The 20,226-nt window shown below is 40.9% G+C and overlaps 1 protein-coding gene across 1 annotated transcript in view; it reads left to right on the top strand.

The window, feature by feature from the left end:
- The window catches only part of LOC132107003 (activating molecule in BECN1-regulated autophagy protein 1A-like), a 73,638-nt gene extending 63,422 nt beyond the window's left edge, over positions 1-10,216 (top strand). Inside the window, exons 18-19 of the mRNA XM_059513134.1 lie at positions 7,708-7,830; positions 9,147-10,216. Of these exons, the coding sequence (XP_059369117.1) occupies positions 7,708-7,830; positions 9,147-9,724 (701 nt within the window). The 3' untranslated portion in view covers positions 9,725-10,216. The remainder of the gene's footprint in view (positions 1-7,707; positions 7,831-9,146) is intronic.
- Positions 10,217-20,226: the final 10,010 nt, after the last annotated feature.

Genomic DNA, 20,226 nt, shown 5'->3' with positions numbered 1-20,226 from the left:
AGATGGCTGCTCCTATGTTTGCTCGTTCTGAAGTACTTTAGTTTAGTCCCCATAGATCTGTACACACTAGATAAAGCAACATTATCTCTAGTCAGAGGTCACAGCCACTTCTAAGATATAAGTGGACCAACATTACTTTCTCTGATAGTTGCTTTGGATTGGTCATGCCATGGTTTCCCATGTACACTGAACTAGAGTGACATTACAATAAAGAGAGGTTAGGCTCACCCTATCTTGAACTAATACCAAGTGTTAGCCGGATCTCTAAAGATCCATTTGTTGTGTCTTATGCTCCATCTCAATTGGATTTTAGTTTTTTACTAACCTGATGCAGAAATGTGCTAACAAGGATACAACGTAATCTACTAGAATCAATAATTTCAGAGTAAACTGTATCAATTCAAATGTAACAATTTATTGTCAGTCCAGTAAAGATGTATTATGTTAATTGGCACTTTTTGTGCCAATTTAAGGAAATCAAATCAAATCAGTACAAAGACATCATTTTCTCAAAGATGAATCTAAAGCCCTGTTCACACCAAGAACGAGAACTATAAAGATAACTATATTAGCGTTGACAACAGCAAATGATATCATCTGTTTATTCTAAGCGTACACTCGTCTGCTGCTTTATATTCTCAAGCTAGTCACAGCAGGATTGATTCTGATTGGCTGTCAATGTTTTTATCATTCATCAGCTGGAAAAAAATGCCTTTATCATTATATCTGTACTGTGGACTCTGCTATTCTTTAATATTAAGAATGATTTTTAGAACTATATCCTTATCATAATCTTTATAGTTATCGTCCTTGGTATGAACAGGCCTTTAGAGTAAAAGATGCATACCTAACTTTCAGAAAAATACATAGTATGAAGTGTATAGATGCTCCACACTACAGGCCTCATCTGGCTACAGAAGCAACCCAATCTTCTTGCAACATTCACTTAAGAACTTCGACCAAGACATACATGTCAATTATTCATTAATTTAACTGATTATTTAGGCTTATTTTTTTGGATCATTTTCAGTCATATTATTTGTTTTTGGCTGAAGTGTTCGCATAAGGATTTTTTCATAGAGGTATCACTTAAATTAAAGGAGTATTAGGCTTCACGTAAGCATAGCTCCAAGTTGGTTTAGTATTATTTGTCATTCTGTGGCCTTTAGTGAGTAGCCTGTGCAGTGAAGCGAGAAGATTGGGTGCCGTGTTTTGTCTTTTTGTGCTAATGGTAATTACAGGGGACTGGAGAGGCCACTTCACCGGACATCCACCAGCTTAATCTCTGAAGTTGATGTGTGTGTAGTATTGCTCTCATGGCGGTTAGCTTCAGAGAGAATTTATGCCAGAAAATATTACATTGCGTCTCTCTTACCTTTTACCAGGTATATTCTCTACTCAGCCAGCCTCCATTACCCATCAAACCATTTTAGCTCTCTGCTCTTATTACTCGTACTCTTCATGTGTCACTTTAACAGCACGCCAAACAGTTGAATAAGCATGTCTCGATGAAGCTCAACTATTTTGAGGTCCCAGATATAAATCGCAGAAATAAGCAGAGAGACAGATTTAACCCAGCTGACATTTGTATTTTTAGTCCGTTGGGCTGTTTAAATGTGCAGTTTTATTTATAAACACTGTTAGCAGTCGGAGCTGCTGCTGCAATCGTGTCTGATATAATGCCTGGTGGAAGCTCAGCCTCAGAAAAGTCAGATCATAGTGAGTACAATATTTAGCAGCACATAATTAATAATTAACTTCTTTCCATAGCTATAGATTGTAAATTTAAATCTGACCATCTGTCTGAAGTTTCCAGTCAAGTTGTATTTATTTATCATTTGCACAGCTTGCATAAGGTTTACTGACGTTGAAATGCATAAGATATGGTTTGTAGAGTACAGTAATTTTATTATAGTAACTGTTAATATATAATAATATTGTACTGCAATAACGTTACACGAGTGGTGTAGAAAAACAATAAATACACCAGAATACACCAGTTTTGGTGACTAAATACACCAGTGACGTCTGCCAGATGACACTGTCAGAAACTGATTGTGTGAAGGCTGAGTATGGTTCTCTCGTTTCTCCTTCCTCTCTCTGTCAGTCCAGGTCAGTTCAGTTCAGTTCAATGCCATGAGTGTTACTGTAATTCCTGGTTGTGCACTGTGTATTCTTAAAGCTCTGTCAGAAAAAGAAATTGTTAGAGTGTCAATTACAAACATGGAGAGAGATTATGTTTAGCTCAGGACATCATAAAGTTGACTTTTCACTTTAACTTGCATAGAATTACAGGCTAGCAGTTTTAAAGTTTATTAGCTGTAGATGGAAAGTAGTGGGAATAGTTTTGAAGTGACTGTTAATTCAGTTGGATAAAAGGATTAAAAGCGTGAGGGAAGAGGAGGGATAGGGACGGCTATCAGTACACCAAGCAGATGCGGCCAAAGCCAGTGCTGCCTGAAGCGTCCTCTAAATAGACTGGCTCTAGCCTTAGCAAGAGTCAAATTATTGTATTTTTAATGGAAAATTGAGTTTTAAAAAGGGTGAGAACAGAAACAGAAGAGCAAGCAAGCACCTTTTTCTTGATCAATTTTAAAGCTGAACCCTGTTAAGTGTTGTCATATTTAGGCAGTAGAGTTTTTAAAACAGTGGATGAGTAGAAATGTAATAGTGGAACAGGAAGGAGACTGTGAAGTCCCAGAGTACAAGCACAGCCTGAAGCTGTGTGAAGTTTGGTGATTTTAACAAATCTCGGAAAACTTTGACCTCTGTAGGATTGACTCTCTAAGAGTTTTCAAAAGCTTTCCTTTCACACTTTTGAACAGTGTCAGTCCTTTGTTTAGTCTTGTGCATCAACACTTTTGACTAAAATAGAATAAAATACAGTTCTGCTTTTTAACTTGTTCTTAAAAGTATCTTTGAAAGATTTGATGTCAGTAACCTGGCAATCTTTGGCAATAAACCAGTCATTATTTCATCCTCAAAAGTGGATCTGTGTCAGCTTGTTACTTGTAAACAAGATTTGGTTTATTTGCAAACTGATTAAAAAAAATAAAAGTGTTCTCTTTACTCCTGGACATTTTTTTGGACTAGGTAAGAGCTTGCAAGATCGATAAACACCTTTTTAGTTTATTGTAGAATATCAGAAAGAATATCAGTGAATGGAATATTGGTCTGAGATCTGATGGTCTGATGTTGTGGTTAAATATATACATTTTTCTTTTCACTTTAATTGATTTGCATGTAACCTGTCTATTATACATAGTAGCAGCTTTCCTAGCTGTGCGTGTTTTGTTTTGTGGCGTATGATTGAGGTCAGATGTGCTGTGTCTTCGCCTGCAGCACCTGTGTGTTTGTGTCTCTTGAGGTACTACAGGTGCTAGGAACTCGATGACTCAAAGTTTTAGTATAGAGAAGTTCGCATCTGAGTGTCTCACCTCAAGGAAAGCCATCTTCCCACACAAACAGTGCATGCTCCCTGCAGTGAGATCTGTGGGCGAGGGTTAAGTGTGGTATCAGTTTAAACTGCAGTCAGTGAAAATGTTTAGGGTTAGCATTAGCATCCTCTCTGTGCATTTATGTAATGAATATGAGGAGAGCGCATGTTATATTTATTCAAGTTATACTAAGAAAATTAAAAAGGATGCACAGACGTTCTCTCTCGCAATCCCTCCCCCTCTCTCTTCTCTTTCTGTTTTGAGAACTGTATTCAGTGTAAGATGTTGTCCTCTGGTTATCTATTCTATTCTTTGTTCCAAATATGCTTTTTTGGAATGAACAACCTTGCTTTAGCTTTAGACAGTGAAATAAAGACTCCAGCCAGCCCCAAAACTCAAGAAGTTGATTTAGAAGATGTTTAGTTCATGTGCTGGGAATATTTCTTTGCATTATAGAGATTTGACCTCTGTCCTCCTCCTCTCTCTTTATTTCCATGAGTAGATTGAGTTCACTGACTAATGATAGATTATGCTCCACCTGACCATGAGTTATCTGCATCTGTCCTTTTATCCACAGAATGACTAAAGCTGTGGATATCTTTGGTGTCATAAGAACAAGGGTCATACAAATAATAGAGAAAATAAGTGATATGGAGGTAGTTACTGATATGGAAATGTTTTCCTATCTAACATTGAAAAGTTTAGGGTCAGTATGATTTTTTAAAAATGTTTTTGAAAGCAGACTTATGCTCACCAAAGTCGAATTCATTTGGTCAAAAATAAAGCAAAAACAGTAATAGTGGGACATTTTACATTTTACAATAATATATTTTAGAATTTATTGCTGTTTTAAAATATAATTTATTCCTGTGTTGGCAAAGCTGAATGTTCAGCAGCCATGATCCTTCCTATCATTCTAATACGCTGATTTGGTGCAAAAAAAAAAAAAAAAAAAAACTAAATATTTTGTCAGTATTTTTGTGACATTTTAGTAATGAAATTAAATCTTTCCTGTCACTTTTGATCAATTTTAATCAGTTTTTGCTGAATTAAAGTATTAATTTCTTTAAAAAAAATAATCTACCTCCTGTAGAGCCTTATTAATTACAATAGATTTTATTTTCTGTCATTATTATTAGTACTTAAAGTACACCACTGTAAGTTTGTGATATTTTTAATATATCTGGCTGTCACACTATTTTACTTCCATCATTCTAATGTTGCATGTGCACTCATTAATGTTTTTAATCAAACGTTTTACACAAAAATATGAATTAACACACATAACTATGTTTTACACAAAGCTCTTTTAAACCAATCTAGAATGGAGCAAGAGTGGACAAATAAAATCTCCAAACAGCCAGTTTCTGCTAGAGCAATGATACAAACTGCAGCGATTCGCCGGTCTCAAGCTACAATGTGAAGACAAGAGGACGTCAAGGTTCAATTTTATTGATGTGTATATTATAAGACACAGAAGAAAAAAAACTATTTATAAAAAAGACAAAGGACAAGCAAACCCGTCTCTGTTTTTTGGTGAAATATGGGGGCCTATTTTGGGTTTAGGTCCTTCTGATCATTCTGATGGGAGGATTTAGTCTTATACCACCCACAGACTATGTGACTTTAGCCCTGATTTCCCAGTCACCGACAGTTAATGGAGATACCTGACAAGCCTGAAATCTGAGGTAAATCAATGCTCGTTCATTTAAGGGATGACGGCTACATTTGAATTATCAAAGACACAATGTGAGAAGTGCATATTGCCTTGGCATTAGCAATATCCTACTGTATGAGAGTGTTCCGTTTTTATGTGAAGTCATTGTGATTATTGAAGAGTGGTTTGGAGGGTTTGATATGGCATTAAAAACTTTCTCACTGCCAACTGCCTCATCATTCTTGAATGGTCAGAGATTAGACAGACCGACAGACACTGACCAGTCTCATTATCTGACTTCATGATGCTTAGACACCTTAACTCTTCTTTACAGAGAAATCAGTTTCAGCTGTCATAGGCACAATCCCAGCCAAAGGTCAGGAGAGTTTTCATAATCTCTCCTCCTCCCTCCTTTCTCTCAGTGTCCCTTCACCTTTTTAATATGCATGCATATCTATATACGTATGGGTTTACTATAGAAAACCTCTAATTTCCATATGTTTGAATAGCTAGTGTTGTTGATATCCAGTGACTCATCCACCTTTATTAAGGAGATTTACTGTACAGTCTTTCAAAACATTCATTTGAAGCACTTTGGTCTCAGAAGAGTAAATCCTCACTTCTCCATTCTGACATTGATGGGATGTTTGTCTGATACTGAAAGCTTGTTTGTGAGTCAGTTGTGTAGTGTAAGTGGTTTTGCAAACTGGCCAACATCAAATCTGTATGTGAGAATGTTCCTATTACTTCTAAAAGAACACAGATGATTCATTCTTTCTTTCTACATCTTAGTCATTCAACACACACCCACACTCAAACACACACTATTTTGGAGGCATAACAGATGTTATGTGTTAGATAAATAATTAATATCCAGCTCAAAGATGGTCGTCGCTTCACAGCAAAATGTATTCCATACAGAAGCCTGTGGGTGCAGTCAATGCAGAGAGATTACTTTTTCATTGCTCAGTCAGCACAAACCCCATGAGGAGATGCTCCACGCGGAGCCATTTAATTGCCTCACACATGGACTGATATTGGCATGGTCATTAGCTGTGTATGAGCAAAAATGCCGATGTGATAATAGTGCTGCGCACAGGGTGCCATTGGCTTAGTCACAGAGCTCTGACAGATCTACGAGTCCCCTGTAAGATGTCATTGTAAATGGTTGGGCCAGATCTTGGTGTTCTTTGGTTTAAAGAAGTATCCTGGGGTTGTTTAGTTATTTATTTATTTATTTTTACCCCAAGAAACTATCCATAAACTGCCTGTGGGAAAAATATTATTAATATGTGTAAAAAAAAAATAAAAAAAAAACGGTTAGTGTCCTGGAAATGTCTGGTTACCTCTGACGTTAAGTTTATGGACATTTCTCTAAAACTGCATGATTCAAGATACAGGTAAAGCACCTGTGAAAAATCTATACAGAAGATTCCTTCATATTAACACGTTACACTGGGACATTTTTACATACTTTTTTCTAAAGAAAACTAAATATTTGCTTTCTATTAAGATTATATTCATTGTTTTCTTAACCCATCACTAGATTAATTTTGGATGTATAAACCTGAACAGAAGCATACAGCTGTCGAAATAAATACAATTATCCTATCTAATCTTATGATATCTTTAGATGGTATACTAGTTAGGGATTTTTATGTTTTTGAAAGAACTCTCTTATGCTGCTCACCTGAGCTGTATTTCCTAATCAAAAAGACATTTAAAACAGGAATATTGTGAAATATTATGCAATTCAAAAGAACTGTTTTCTTTTTAGGAATTTTAAAATGTAATTTTAGCATGTTTAGTGTTCAAAAACTGGAAAAAGAGAGACTATTCAATCACATTAGAGACACTTTAAAATAGGATGTTCAGCTAGTCAACTGAGATCAGCTTGAACAACAGAAAGTATCTGATTCTATATTTTACAGATGAGCATATATTTCATGGCTGCTCTTCCACTTGCTTTATTTCCTATAGCTCAAGTAGCTGTTTTGCTCCAGGTATCAGAAAATATATATGGGCATATGGGGATAGTACCCAGTACTGAGATAAAGAGAATTCCTCTCCATTATTCATGACTGATGATAATTTGTTCTGTGCCTCTAGTTATCAAATATCTATTTCTCGATTTGTTCGTCTGATAACTACATGTGGATTGTTTATGGATTTTCAGTTAGATGGTAAAATGTTAATGTAAAACATAAGAACACAATACAGAAAGCAGTAATAATAAAAGGAGTGTAAAATACTGTACTGGCACATCGTTCTGTGGCAGTGTGAGAATAAAGATCCAGTACAAAAGCAAAAATACAATGCAACTTACAGCATGCAAGCATTAATAGTTTTTAAAAAGCAACCCAATATTAGTTTAGTCGTAATAGTACCATTCTCCACAAATATATAAATACAAAAATAATGAATATTATTTATTCTAAGGCTCAAACTATGGTTCTTTTTACTTGATCTTTTTGCCACTAATCTGTGCAAATTTTGTCATCTTTTTGTTTGTTTTTTCTCAATCCCTGTTTCTTTTTATGTTGAAAATCAAAAAAGCAACTGGGGTGCTTCTAAAACAAATGGTAAAGTGCTGAAATGATAATTCTTTATCAGCCACAGACACTCTGCATTTAGAGATTCTCCCAGAGGATTCTGCGTCTGAGGTGGTACCAGAGACACCCCCCCACAGTCGACCTCAGGAAGATGAAGGGTCAGATCTTACTGAACCCAGCACAGGTAACCAACACATAATATCACACTGATAAACAGAAACTAACTATGTGATATTGATTTTGATCCTGGAGCTGTTATCAACCAGTCAGGAGTCAGGATTAGCTTTAAAGCCACACTTATAAACTTGAACAACCTTTTTATGAGCATAAAGTATCATTACACTCTGACTATAGGGTTGGTTTATGGATAGATGTGTTAAGTGAAAGCTGTCAAATGTTCCTTGTAGCGCACCATGATGCCAAACTCAATATTACCTGTAGAAAGTGGTTTAAGTTTGGTTGAACTAGAACTGTTAAATAATTTGCTTTAAATTTAAAGCAACTTAAATTCGGGTACGCATTTGTTGAAGAAGTAAAGTAACATGCATTTGTTTTAGCCAATGATGGTGTCATTAGTTCATCAAAACATTTATAGAAGCAAAAGTGAGCGTGCATCTTAATTGTGCAGAGTGAGTAAATGAATGGCTTGCAATCAGCTGTCTCCTCAAAAGATACAGTTGTTGAACAGCAGAAATCTACCTTCATGTGACGCACATAAATGCAAGTGTTGTTCACTCTGCTACGCATAATGTCATAGATCTATGTTGTGCTTTCTATCATATGTGCTGTGCATGTTTGTGATGATGAAAGATGGATGTAAATTCACCAGGGTTCGATAGAATCAAGTGATCTAAAACCAGACTTATCACTCTCGGATTCGGACCACAGCAAAGGTTCCTACTGTGAAAACCCCTTTAGATTATGCATTATAGTATAGCATAAGTAACTTTCGGAGCACATTATCCACTCATTATATAAAAAACTAATGCAAAATGCAAAAATTTTAATTATCAGTGTGATAATTAAACCGCGAAGAAACAAACCAAAGCTTGAAATGATTGTTGATGCTGATGCAAACATCTGAAACACACTCTCATATTCACACTAACTGAACTTGATCCAAAGTGCCTTAACACTAGATGTGGATCAAAGAATCGAGTTTGAATTTAGAGTCAATTGTGGCTTTAATTGCATTGCACCTTCCTGTTAAATTAGGTCCATACAACACATGTCCCAGCTGTAAACCTGCACTAAAAGCCATTTGAAGTGTGTAAATCTCCACTGACTCTGCCAATACACAAATCTCCCACTAACACCAAAGGTTTTGCTGTCAACACACCCCACAACTCTTTATGCTTTGTAAGCTCAATTTCACTTTTTCTCCTAAAGGCCAACCAGCCTTATTACTTTGTTTATTGATCCCAGACAGCAACTTGGACTGTTTACCCTGTACTCTGGTATTTCTTGAAGAACTCAGAAGTTTTCCCTCTATTTTCTCAGGTCAGACTGAGTATGCCTCTCATATCCAAAGACTAATGGCTGAAGGAGGGATGACAGCGGTTGTCCAGCGTGAGCAGAGCACCACAATGGCTTCCATAGGCAGCTTTGGCAACAACATCATCGTCAGCCACCGTATCCACCGTGGCTCCCAGACAGGAGCGGACACACAAAGCCGTACTGGTTTGAGCCCCACCCATGGGTCATCTTCTAGAGCCCATGAGACTTTGGCTGGAGCTGCATGTTCATACTCTCGCATCCTCACCAGCACGCTGGGGCTTCATACGGACACAGATCAGGGCACTTCTACAGATATAGACCTAGCCCCCCTCATAGAACAGGAGAGACTCCACACGTCCCTCCTTTCATGGGAGTTTTCACCTCATTCCTCATCTGCTCTAGACACAAATGGACCTTCTGCTTCCATGGAAACAGACAATGTCTTGGAGGGGGATGAGCTCCAAGAATTTGAATCCCTCCCTCCATCTTTACTCTCATCCTCACCCTCTCTTTCTACAGTGAATAACAGTACCTACAGCAACAGCGACAGTAGTTACCATGGAGAAGAGTATGGGCGGTGAAAGGGGCGGAGTTTGGAGAGGATTCATAATTTGAAACCAAATGAGATGAGAAAAGACCGCTTAAACTCTCCAATGAATTCAGACCATTCCACATTGTACTTAATCAGCCTTGCTGAAGTTTCAGGGTTCTCTGAATGCCTGTTGTCCACCATGATCAAAGTGTTCAAAATAGAGCCATGTACAGAATAAGGTTTGTGAATAGCAGAGAGACAGAGCATCACTTTGCAATCTTTAATCTGTAGAGGAATATCAGTTCAACTAAATGCTTTGTTCTTCTACATCCAGTTTCGAAGGTAACATTTCAGATGCCATTGAAAGCTGCTGCTTTGAGCAGAAACGTAATATTTCCTTGTACAGTACAATAGTTCCAAAGCCTAGTCACATTCTGCAAGTCTTGGCTTTGTTACTGTGGGTTAGTTTAAAACTAAAAGTCATTGCTGTTGAAGAAAGGACTATTTTTAGATGATTACTGGTGCATTTTAGTTCAGGTTTTTTATGAAGTTGAAAAGACCACACCCTGTTTTTTAGGCCTTTGGAAAGAAGATCAAGAAAGAAGACAGAATTGTATACAAGTATTCTATTTTCTATTTAAATTTCTCAACCTAATGTTCTTCCAAACCTGTGTGAAGGAATCCTGAGAAATGCTGTTTTCTTTTTTGTTTTTAAAACTATGGAAGTCTGTGGTCACCAATTTATGTCAGAATGTATGTAGTCAGTGGTCATATATATGTTCAATTGCCAAAATTCTTCAATTTATTTTCTTTTGTTTCACAGAAGACGTTATATAAGTTTGGAACGACATGAGAGTGAGTTAATGATGACAATTTCCATTTTTTGGTGATGTCCAGCTGCTTCCTTCATCATCAGCTGTCTTCCATGTGGTCAAGTCAGTCTCCTTTTCACAAAAACACCTCAATATTTATATTTTCAAGAAAATCAGAAAGACAGAATCTTAAAAAGGGTCTTCCCTTCCCGGTGTACAGTAAAATGATTCTCAGCACAATGTGATAAACACCAGAGCCTCAACATGGAAGCAATGAAGTCTTGACAGGTTTGTCTATGTGAGAGAAACGCTATCCCAGTTCTGTCAGCTACTGTAGACTTTCAAAGCCTATTGAAAGTTGAAAGTGAAAGTGACGTGACATTCAGCCAAGTATGGAGACCCATACTCAGAATTCGTGCTCTGCATTTAACCCATCCGAAGTGCACACACACAGAGCAGTGAACACACACCCGGAGCAGTGGGCAGCCATTAATGCTTCGATGCCTTGCTCAAGGGCACCTAAGTCGTGGTATTGAGAGTGGAGAGAGCACTGTACATGCACTCCCCCCACCCACAATTCCTGCCGGCCCGGGACTCGAACTCACAACCCTTCGATTGCGAGTCCAACTCTCTAACCATTAGGCCACGACTTCCCCCAGTTAAGCAGGCACCTGACAACAAAATGTTGCATCCTTCCCTTTTATTTCTTATGTAGCTCTCTGGTTCCTATCTGCTCTCTCAGAAAACATTTCTGAGGTGTTGTATGTGTGTGTTCAGAGAGCTTGTCCGCTCAACCTGCCTGAAGCCTGCCCCTGGCCTGTTGTTATGCCTTCTGAAATTGAGAATTTACAGCACATTTTGTCTTCAGCTCATCCACAAACCACTTAATAACCAGTCACAATATCTAATTTGCTTAAGTGTACTTTATGTTGATATAGTATGTGACCTTAGGGAGTTTCTTTATGATGGGTTTTTCAGTGTTGAAATGCTGCCCAGTGGTCTGGTACACACAGTGCTGCAGTATAAGGAATGATGAATGTTTGTGAGTGAATGTTTATGTAAGATATTTTATTTTTTTATTCACAGGCTTAATGCATTATGTTCTGCATTAATATGGAGAGGCTCTCTCTGCTTCTTTAGGCAAACCACTTTATCCTGAAAATGAATGTCTGGCAGTGTCTCCTGAATCAAGTCAGAGCACAGCCTGCTGTTTTGGGAAACAGTCTTACCTCTGCTTTAGAGCTCAGCTCACTGGCCTCCTACAGTAAAAACATATTTTTAGTGCATTTTCTACTCCTGAAGAAAAATTACGGCAGCAGCTTTTAAAAGTGCAACATTAAAAAGTGACTATTTTTTCTGTTTTTTTTTAGAAAGCCATTTAATTTTTTTTTATTTATTTTTTTAAGGAAAAATAGATAATACGTTGATCTGCATTCTGGGAAACAGTTCTCTGAGTGTTTTACATGGAATAAAATGATAACAGACATGCCGTGTTATTGTTTGTTTGTGTGCTGACAGAGATGAGGATTAAAATACTCATCTGCTAATTTTTTCTTTCTAACTGTATTTGTATTAAGGTCCTTTTTGTTGCAGATGACCAGGATAAGAGATGTCTCACATCCTGTTACAGTTTTGACTGATTCTGCTGCACCTATCGATTGTTTAAACTGAAGTCTTATGCAGATCTTATGAGAGGTCCAGGTGTTATTATCCACTGTATTTAATTTATTATAAACTGTAAGCCTTTTCAGTTAGACACTTACAGTAGCTACACATTAGCCTTGTTGTTCTGGGGCTGACTGCTTTAAGATTATGCTTCTCACATAATTAGATTATATTCAGATGATTACAAAACTGTGAGTGAGATGAAGATGAGATGGTGATCACTGTGCTTTGACTCTGAGAGAACATTTGAATAAAAAGGCCTGCAAAATTGCTAATGCTATTGGATTCTGAAGGTACAATGATGTAATTTGGGGTTGTTAATTGTCAATCTTCTAAATGGAAATTATTCAGAGATGTGGTGAATGGGAATGAGATGTGTGAGCTGCAGCAAAAATCACATACACCAGGTATGGTAAATAATCAGTTTCCTCTTGACATGGCGTCACTCCCCCACCACCCCCTCCGCTCTCCAATGTGCTTGGCAGACGAACCGGCCTCTGGTTCTTCGGAGATTACATCATTTGGTGCAGCGGGGGACAACGACGATCCTGACGAGGCGCTGTCCCTAACGGCGTCCAAGAAGGACAGGGCCCGCACTCCAGAGGAGCGCTCTGAAGTGGAGGGACATGCTGCATTTTCCCCCGACAAAACAGCTAAGAGCAAGCTGGATTCTTGGTTCCTTTACTCGGGCCGCCAAGCTACTGCTCAGAGGAAGTGAGCCCCATTCCCTCAGGACTTGCATGATGAGGTCACTAAGGCATGGGCTGCACCCCAATTGGTTCACACTTACGCTTGCAGGTCGGAGATCTTCACTAAAGTCGACAGAGCGAAAGCCCGAGGATACATGTGCATTCCGCCGTCGAGGAATCCATCGCCGTGCAACTCTGCCCCTCTGTCTCCCTGAGGACAGGTACTACGCTGCTGTCAAGGCCCTGCCGTCTGACCGAACACGTCGCAGACAAAGCATACGCTGCCTCGGGAGAAGCGATCTCAGCTCTGCGCATGATTGCAATGCTTCAAGTTTTTCAGGCACAGCTTCTGAAATCCCTGGACGAGGGTGGGGCGGATCCCGAGGCGTTTAAAGATCTACGTGCAACAACGGATTCCGTGCTTAAAGCCACAAAGAAGGTAGCTCAGGCAATCAGACGGAGCATGGGCTATATGGTTGTGCTTCACTAAAGGACACGGACAGGAGGGTGCTGCTCAATGCACCTGTATCTCCATCTGGTCTATTTGGAGACACAGTGAAGGCTATCGCGGAGAACGTTTCTCAGAGGCACAAAAATGCTCTAAGGCGATGAGTCACTTCCTGCTGTGCCGGACTGCCTCCTGCGCACAGTAGATCTCCTCTCTGCTTCCACTTCTTCAGCAGCAGACCCGGAGCCATCTGTTCGCACCAAAACTCCGTGGCAGAGGACTCCGAAAGAAAAGGTGTCATGGCTTCAAGTCAAGTCAAGTCACCTTTATTTATATAGCGCTTTAAACAAAATACATTGCGTCAAAGCAACTGAACAACATTCCTTAGGAAAACAGTGTGTCAATAATGCAAAATGAAAGTTAAAGGCAGTTCATCATTGAATTCAGTGATGTCATCTCTGTTCAGTTTAAATAGTGTCTGTGCATTTATTTGCAATCAAGTCAACGATATCGCTGTAGATGAAGTGACCCCAACTAAGCAAGCCAGAGGCGACAGCGGCAAGGAACCGAAACTCCATCGGTGACAGAATGGAGAAAAAAACCTTGGGAGAAACCAGGCTCAGTTGGGGGGCCAGTTCTCCTCTGACCAGACGAAACCAGTAGTTCAATTCCAGGCTGCAGCAAAGTCAGATTGTGCAGAAGAATCATCTGTTTCCTGTGGTCTTGTCCTGGTGGTCGGGAAAGGTCAAGAAAGGCGGCCGTCCCGGGGGAGTCCCTCCGTAAGAACAAAAGCCTCGTTACTGATGGGAGGGTGCAGAGGAGGAGAGTGCTGAGCAGCAGGCCCACTGCGAAGCATCTGAGATGTTCTCACGAAGTCCCCTTGGCAGTTGCAGGCGACTACGAGAATGTCTGTGTTGTGTATGTTCAAAATGCAATAAAGTCTGTGACAACCTCACAAAAAGAGCATTTTTCTCCTCCAGTGATAATGGCTTTACAAGCAGCCGTGAAACCATCAATAGAGTTGGGCTCGCAGCTTCCCCGTGTATCTAGCAATGCTTTCACCCTGGTGTCAGGTGTCAGACCCCCGCAGCCGCAGCTTGCTCTCAACATCTCGCACACATGCACGTTCGTGTTGCTCAAAAATTCAGCAGAAGGCTCGTGCATCCCGTTTATCGGCGAGGCACGATCCTTTCTAACACACAGCACACCTACTCGTCCCATGATCATTCTGAATACATACCTGGTATGCAGCAGCATCATTCAGAATTCAGAGGGTGAGGAGCTCGGCCCTCTGTGTCTTTTTGCAAGAGCATGCTGGTCCATTCCGGGCATTTCAGTTTAGGTTGCGGAACGTCATAGAGAATGACTACATGATTCAATTCGGTTCAAAAATAGTGGTCTCCGTCCAAGATTAGATTTGAAAACCATCAACCATACGTTGTACAAACGCACTTTCAAAATGACAACGCTAAATCAGATACTTACACAGATTCAACTCGGAGACTGGTTTGTTTCGGTGGACCTGAAAGATGCATATTTTCATATCCAGATCGCCACTCATCACAGGCGCTTTCTGAGATTTGCGTTTGAAGGCATAGCGTATCAGTTCACGATGATGCTGTTCAGGTTAGCACTGGCGCCAAGTAAGTTTATGCACTTTACCCTCTGAGAGTGAGCGGAATGCGCATATTGAATTATTTGGAATATTGGCTGGTCTTGGTCCATTCAGAGGATGTGCTCAACAGCCACAAACGCGCACAAACATGTATCTAGGGGTGCAGTTGGACTCGATCTCAATGAGAGCGCGTCTGAGCCGGGAGCACGTACTAGATTTAATGTCTGTTCTGAATGCAGTGAAGGACTATCAGCGGCTTTTGGGACATACGGCAGCCGCGACGGTGTGCCACACTTCGGTCTACTCTATATGCGCCCCCTCTAGTTATGGCTGAAAACACAAGTACGGAGAAGGGCATGGAAAATGGGCTGTGCCCGCGTTGTGGTTACTTGCAGGTGCTTAAACGGTTAGTTCACCCAAAATCAAAATTATGTCATTAATAACTCACCCTCATGTCGTTCCAAACCCGTGAGACCTCCGTTCATCTTCGGAACACAGTTTAAGATATTTTAGATTTAGTCCGAGAGCTCTCAGTCCCTCCATTGAAACTGTGTGCATGGTATACTGTCCATGTCCAGAAAGGTAAGAAAAACATCATCAAAGTAGTCCATGTGACATCAGAGGGTCAGTTAGAATTTTTTGAAGCATCGAAAATACATTTTGGTCCAAAAATAGCAAAAACTACGACTTTATTCAGCATTGTCTTCTCTTCCGTGTCTGTTGTGAGACATCCGGTTCGTGAACGAATCATTCGATGTAACCGGATATTCTTGAAGTCTCCGCCCAGTCTCTGCCCACGAAGCAAAGAGACTGCCCTGTCCAACCAAAGACAATCCTCACTTGTTTCTTCCTCCCCTTTCTCTCTCTCTCTCTCTCTCCCTGTTATCTGTACCAGGATGCTGCTGTGGTTCGCCATGCTGTACTGTCTGCCAACCAGAGGACAGCTGCCACCGAGAGAACCACTGAGACTCCTGATCACCGACGACAGAGCACACTACCCCAGCTCCGTAACCCAATACAGCTGGACAGGTGTCCGATGGAGAGAGGACTCCCTCACTCACACCGAGGCCAATGTCAAGCACATGTTCAGCCAACATGATAAAGTGACTGTTAGACAAATGGAGTTAGGTGGACACCACCACCGTCCCAAACAGTTCCCGGGAGCTTTGCTCAGAGCCGCTGCTGCCAGAACTCTGTTTAACATTGGTATGTCCAGTTTCGATGCAGCGAACCAGACCGTAAACTCCATGAAACCGCTGTTTACTGTCTTCCAGAATGACTTTACCCAGACTCAGCTGGTTACAGCATTAACGACAGACATGCTGTGGGAGGTTAGCTCCTCCAATGACAGCCTAACCACAGGTAAAACCCCACCATATATGATACCCTTAAGCCTTGTGCTAACTGTGCTGGCTTACGCCATCACCACGCCAGCTGACCTGCTACAAATACACCTGGCCAACTCTCTGGATAGCGCCATCCTACTGCACGTCAACCCCAAACAGAGAGAAGTGGATGTGCTCCTGAACCAACCCATCAGCGAGTCAAACCAAGTCTACAGACTTAAAGACACTGTCAATGTCAGGTTGTGGAAAAGCAACGCCCACACCAAGACACACATTCCAGATGTGGTGGCCTACCACGATAGCGACACACAGCTATACCTGGCCCCAAGCCTGCACATGTGTACTTTGACCAAAGACATTCATTATCTCTGCCTTAGCAAACCCTTCCTCAGACACAACGCTGAAGGAATCTGCGGGTTGCAACCCCTGGTCAGCGACACACGCTGCCCTGCCGAAGCCAAGCCTCGTATACAAGTCACAGAAACGCAAGCAGAGATTGTAGGTGAGAGATGGCTCGTCAACACTCCTGTGAGTACAGCTACACTGACCTACGACCAGCATGACACTGCCACCCGTGTCAACCTGCTTGACCAGAGCATGTGGATTCAAGTACCGAAAGGTGAAACCCAACACATTGACATTACTCCCGTCGACACAGCCCTCCAAGCACTGTCACGACAGCCCATTCTGAACCTGTCATCTGCGGTCCGAGCCTGGACTGCTGCCGACATTGCACGGTGCATCTCCACTGTCATTGGTCACACCCTAACCCTTGGCGTGACCTTCATCCTATACAGGAGACTCAACGAGATGCAAACCTCTACAGCAAAACTCACGACAGCCGTGGCTGGAGGTCTCCGATGGAATCCCCGGAAAGGGGGTGCCAAGTCAAAGACCACACTGAACCTCATCAAGCTGAATCCTCGGCTCCATGAACCACCTGCCATCATGAACCACATGCCATCATGATCCACCTGCTACACGACCATCATGATTCACCTGTCATCTGCCCATCGTGATGATTGCCGTCCAATGATGTCCACACAGGGACTTCATCCAACGGAAAGGGGGGATTTAACGGATGAGCAGTCATCGATTCATTGGTTCTGAACTAATGAATCACGGTTCGTTGAATCTAAAACAATGCAAACCCAAAGCTTGTAGATTTTGAATTCAGGCATATAAACCCAACTCTCTCTAAACTAAATCCCTTGCCTGGCGCCAGCCTGGCTGGATTTAAATTATTTATGACACTCTGGATGATAAATTCCACAGTCACTTGAGCAGCCTCAAAGGAGAAACGAAACACCCACATTCCTAAACACACAAACTTTTCTTTACGCTCTTTATGTAAGTCCTTAATAAGATGTTTTTTTTTAATAGGTTTGTGTGTTGCATAGAATGGTTAATCCTGTTATGCGAGGATTATAAATTGCTGACTTGTAAATTGGAAATGCTTCTCCTAATTTAATGTTCTCAAATAAGAGTCATGATTCTGTAACCCTACTCCTGACCAGCTCATAAAACTTTATGATCCCACTGGGAAACAGGACAGGAAAAAGCCAGCTCGGTGAGTACGACCCATGGTTCTACCTGCAACCACTAGCCGGTTGACTGCGCTTGTGGTTTCGACTAGGTCCTGTAGGGAGATTGAGGGCAGGACCATTGTCAGGTTCAGACTGTGGCACCTCAATGTGGCCATTCTCTATGTGTGTTATATTGTGCCCGGCCTTGCCACTCACATGCTTGTTGCACTGTTTTACTACATGCTTGTATGTGTTCACAGGACTGTAATGTCTTATCTTGTATGGTGACTGCGCTGCATCTTTCTCAATAAGAGACCTGTCCTTGGACATGAATTCTAAGTAACCTGATTGGAACCCCATACGGGAAATTACATCCAATCCCCTCGAGGCATGTCGCAGGGTCGTAGCTGATTTGTTGGGGATACATTTTTAGTGTCTTGCAAGAACTGTTCATGATGGCACCGCCGAAGCTGAGCCTTTTTACTTCGCTGTTTCCACAGCATTGCTGTACACAGTCCCCAAGACGTTAATGCCATGTCAAGAGACCGTTCTCGAGAGGGAACATCTCCGGTTACTGTCATAACCTCGGTTCCCTGAGAGATGGGAACGAGACATGGCGTAGGCCGCCGTGTTCACTTCTCAGTTCTGCTGTACTATCTGTTCAGTCGGAAGATTCTGAGTTTATGCCGCCAATACCGCGCATTATAAAGTGGCGGGGCCTAGCCCACATTCGCCGTCTTGTTTGGCATTGGCCAGTAAGAGTTGCAACTTCACTGGCGTTCTACAATAAGTTTTCAGGTAGGTTAGGAAGGAAGGGACTCCCCAAGGTGTTAACACCATGTCCTGTTCCAATCTCTCAGGGAACCGAGGTTATGACAGTTACTGCTTCGCAGCCTGAAATGTAGATGGGACAGTTTTTGTTTTATCCAATTGTATTTACTAAGTGTGACTTATAACATCCAAATGAAAGATATTACACCAACAAAAAAACAAAACAAAAACAGAATCACTGAGTTGGAAAAAGGATCACCCTCTTGTATCAATATTTTGTTGAACCACCTTCTGCTGTAATTACAGCTTTTAGTCTGTTGTGATATATCTCTGTCTCTTGTGGACTGCAGTCTTCAAGTCATTCCATTGATTTTTAGTGGGGTTTAACTCTGGGCTCTGATCAGGCCATGCAAGGACATTCACCTTCTTCTCCTTCAACCACTGTGTGCTCAGTTTTGCTGTGTGTTTTGGGTCATTGTCATGTTGGAAGGTAAGCCTTCTTCCATTGACAACTTCCTGTAAGAGGGCAGCAGAATTTCCTCAAGAATTTGATGGTGTTTTGCCCCATCCATTTTTCCTTCTATCTTGATAAGTGCTTCAGTCCCTGCTGCAGAGAAACACCCTCATAATAAAATATCACCACCTCTATGCTTTACTGGAGGAATGCTGTTATTTGGATGGGGAGCTGTATTGGATTTCTGCTAGACATATCGTTTGGTGCTGATGCCAAATAATTCAATTTTAGTCTCATCCGCCTCAGAATCTTCAAGGTGAATTTAGGCAAAGCTCAGTTGTGACTCGTGACTGCATGAGGCCATTTAATTAAGCTGTAGCCTATATTCAGCTTAGGTGTGTTCTAGCTCCCATTATTTTTTGTTATTTTTGTTTTGTTATTTTATTATTATTTGTATATATATACTGTTCGAATGACATCTTGGTAAATAAAATATTCAATTTCGCTACTCATCAAAAGTACTTGGTAAATTATCAGCGCGATACGTTCAAACTAATATCACATGATTAACTTCTCTTAAATGATGATTGCTTGATATACCAGAAGGTAGGCTAGCCACCCCTATGAGGTTTCTTTTCCTGTCCTCAGCGCTGAAAGTGAACACTCGATGCTGATTGGCAATTTTTTTTCGTTTACCAACGGAGGCACAACATCTCATCTCTCCCCTGGCCACCCCCGGCCTCCCCCTACCTTTCTCTATTACATTCCTTTCCTGCCACCGCTGCACTCACTGTTTATACTGAGAAAATGATTATACAATTTCCCTAAAGGCTCTGAAAAAATTTCACCTGTCTAGCAGGAAAATTGTTCGCTATTAGCCTAGTGTGTCTTATTTTAAACTTTGCTGATTGCATTTCTTTTGAGTCTTTTGTGTCAGATATCATTGTTGATGCTGTGAATGAGTAAAGAGGGCAGAGATTGCCATGACGAAATCATAACTCACTGCATGTTAACCTGTGAGGCTGACAACAGCAGGCACTATGTTTCAGACCATGAGTGAGACCTCCCTATAAAGTGGATCTCAGTCATTTTGTGTAGAAACAAAACACTGATACTGACATGATTTCAGGCCTTTCTGAGCATTATCATCACCTACACTAACTCTGCTCTCGCTCTTTATAACTGCTGTTGCATAAAGTGCTCTGGCACAGATGTTTTGAAAGAG

Source organism: Carassius carassius, chromosome 2 (genome assembly GCF_963082965.1).
Source record: "Carassius carassius chromosome 2, fCarCar2.1, whole genome shotgun sequence".
Classification (NCBI taxonomy): domain Eukaryota; kingdom Metazoa; phylum Chordata; class Actinopteri; order Cypriniformes; family Cyprinidae; genus Carassius; species Carassius carassius.
The sequence above is the reverse complement of the archived record's forward strand: the minus strand, read 5'-3'. Positions and strand labels throughout refer to the sequence as shown.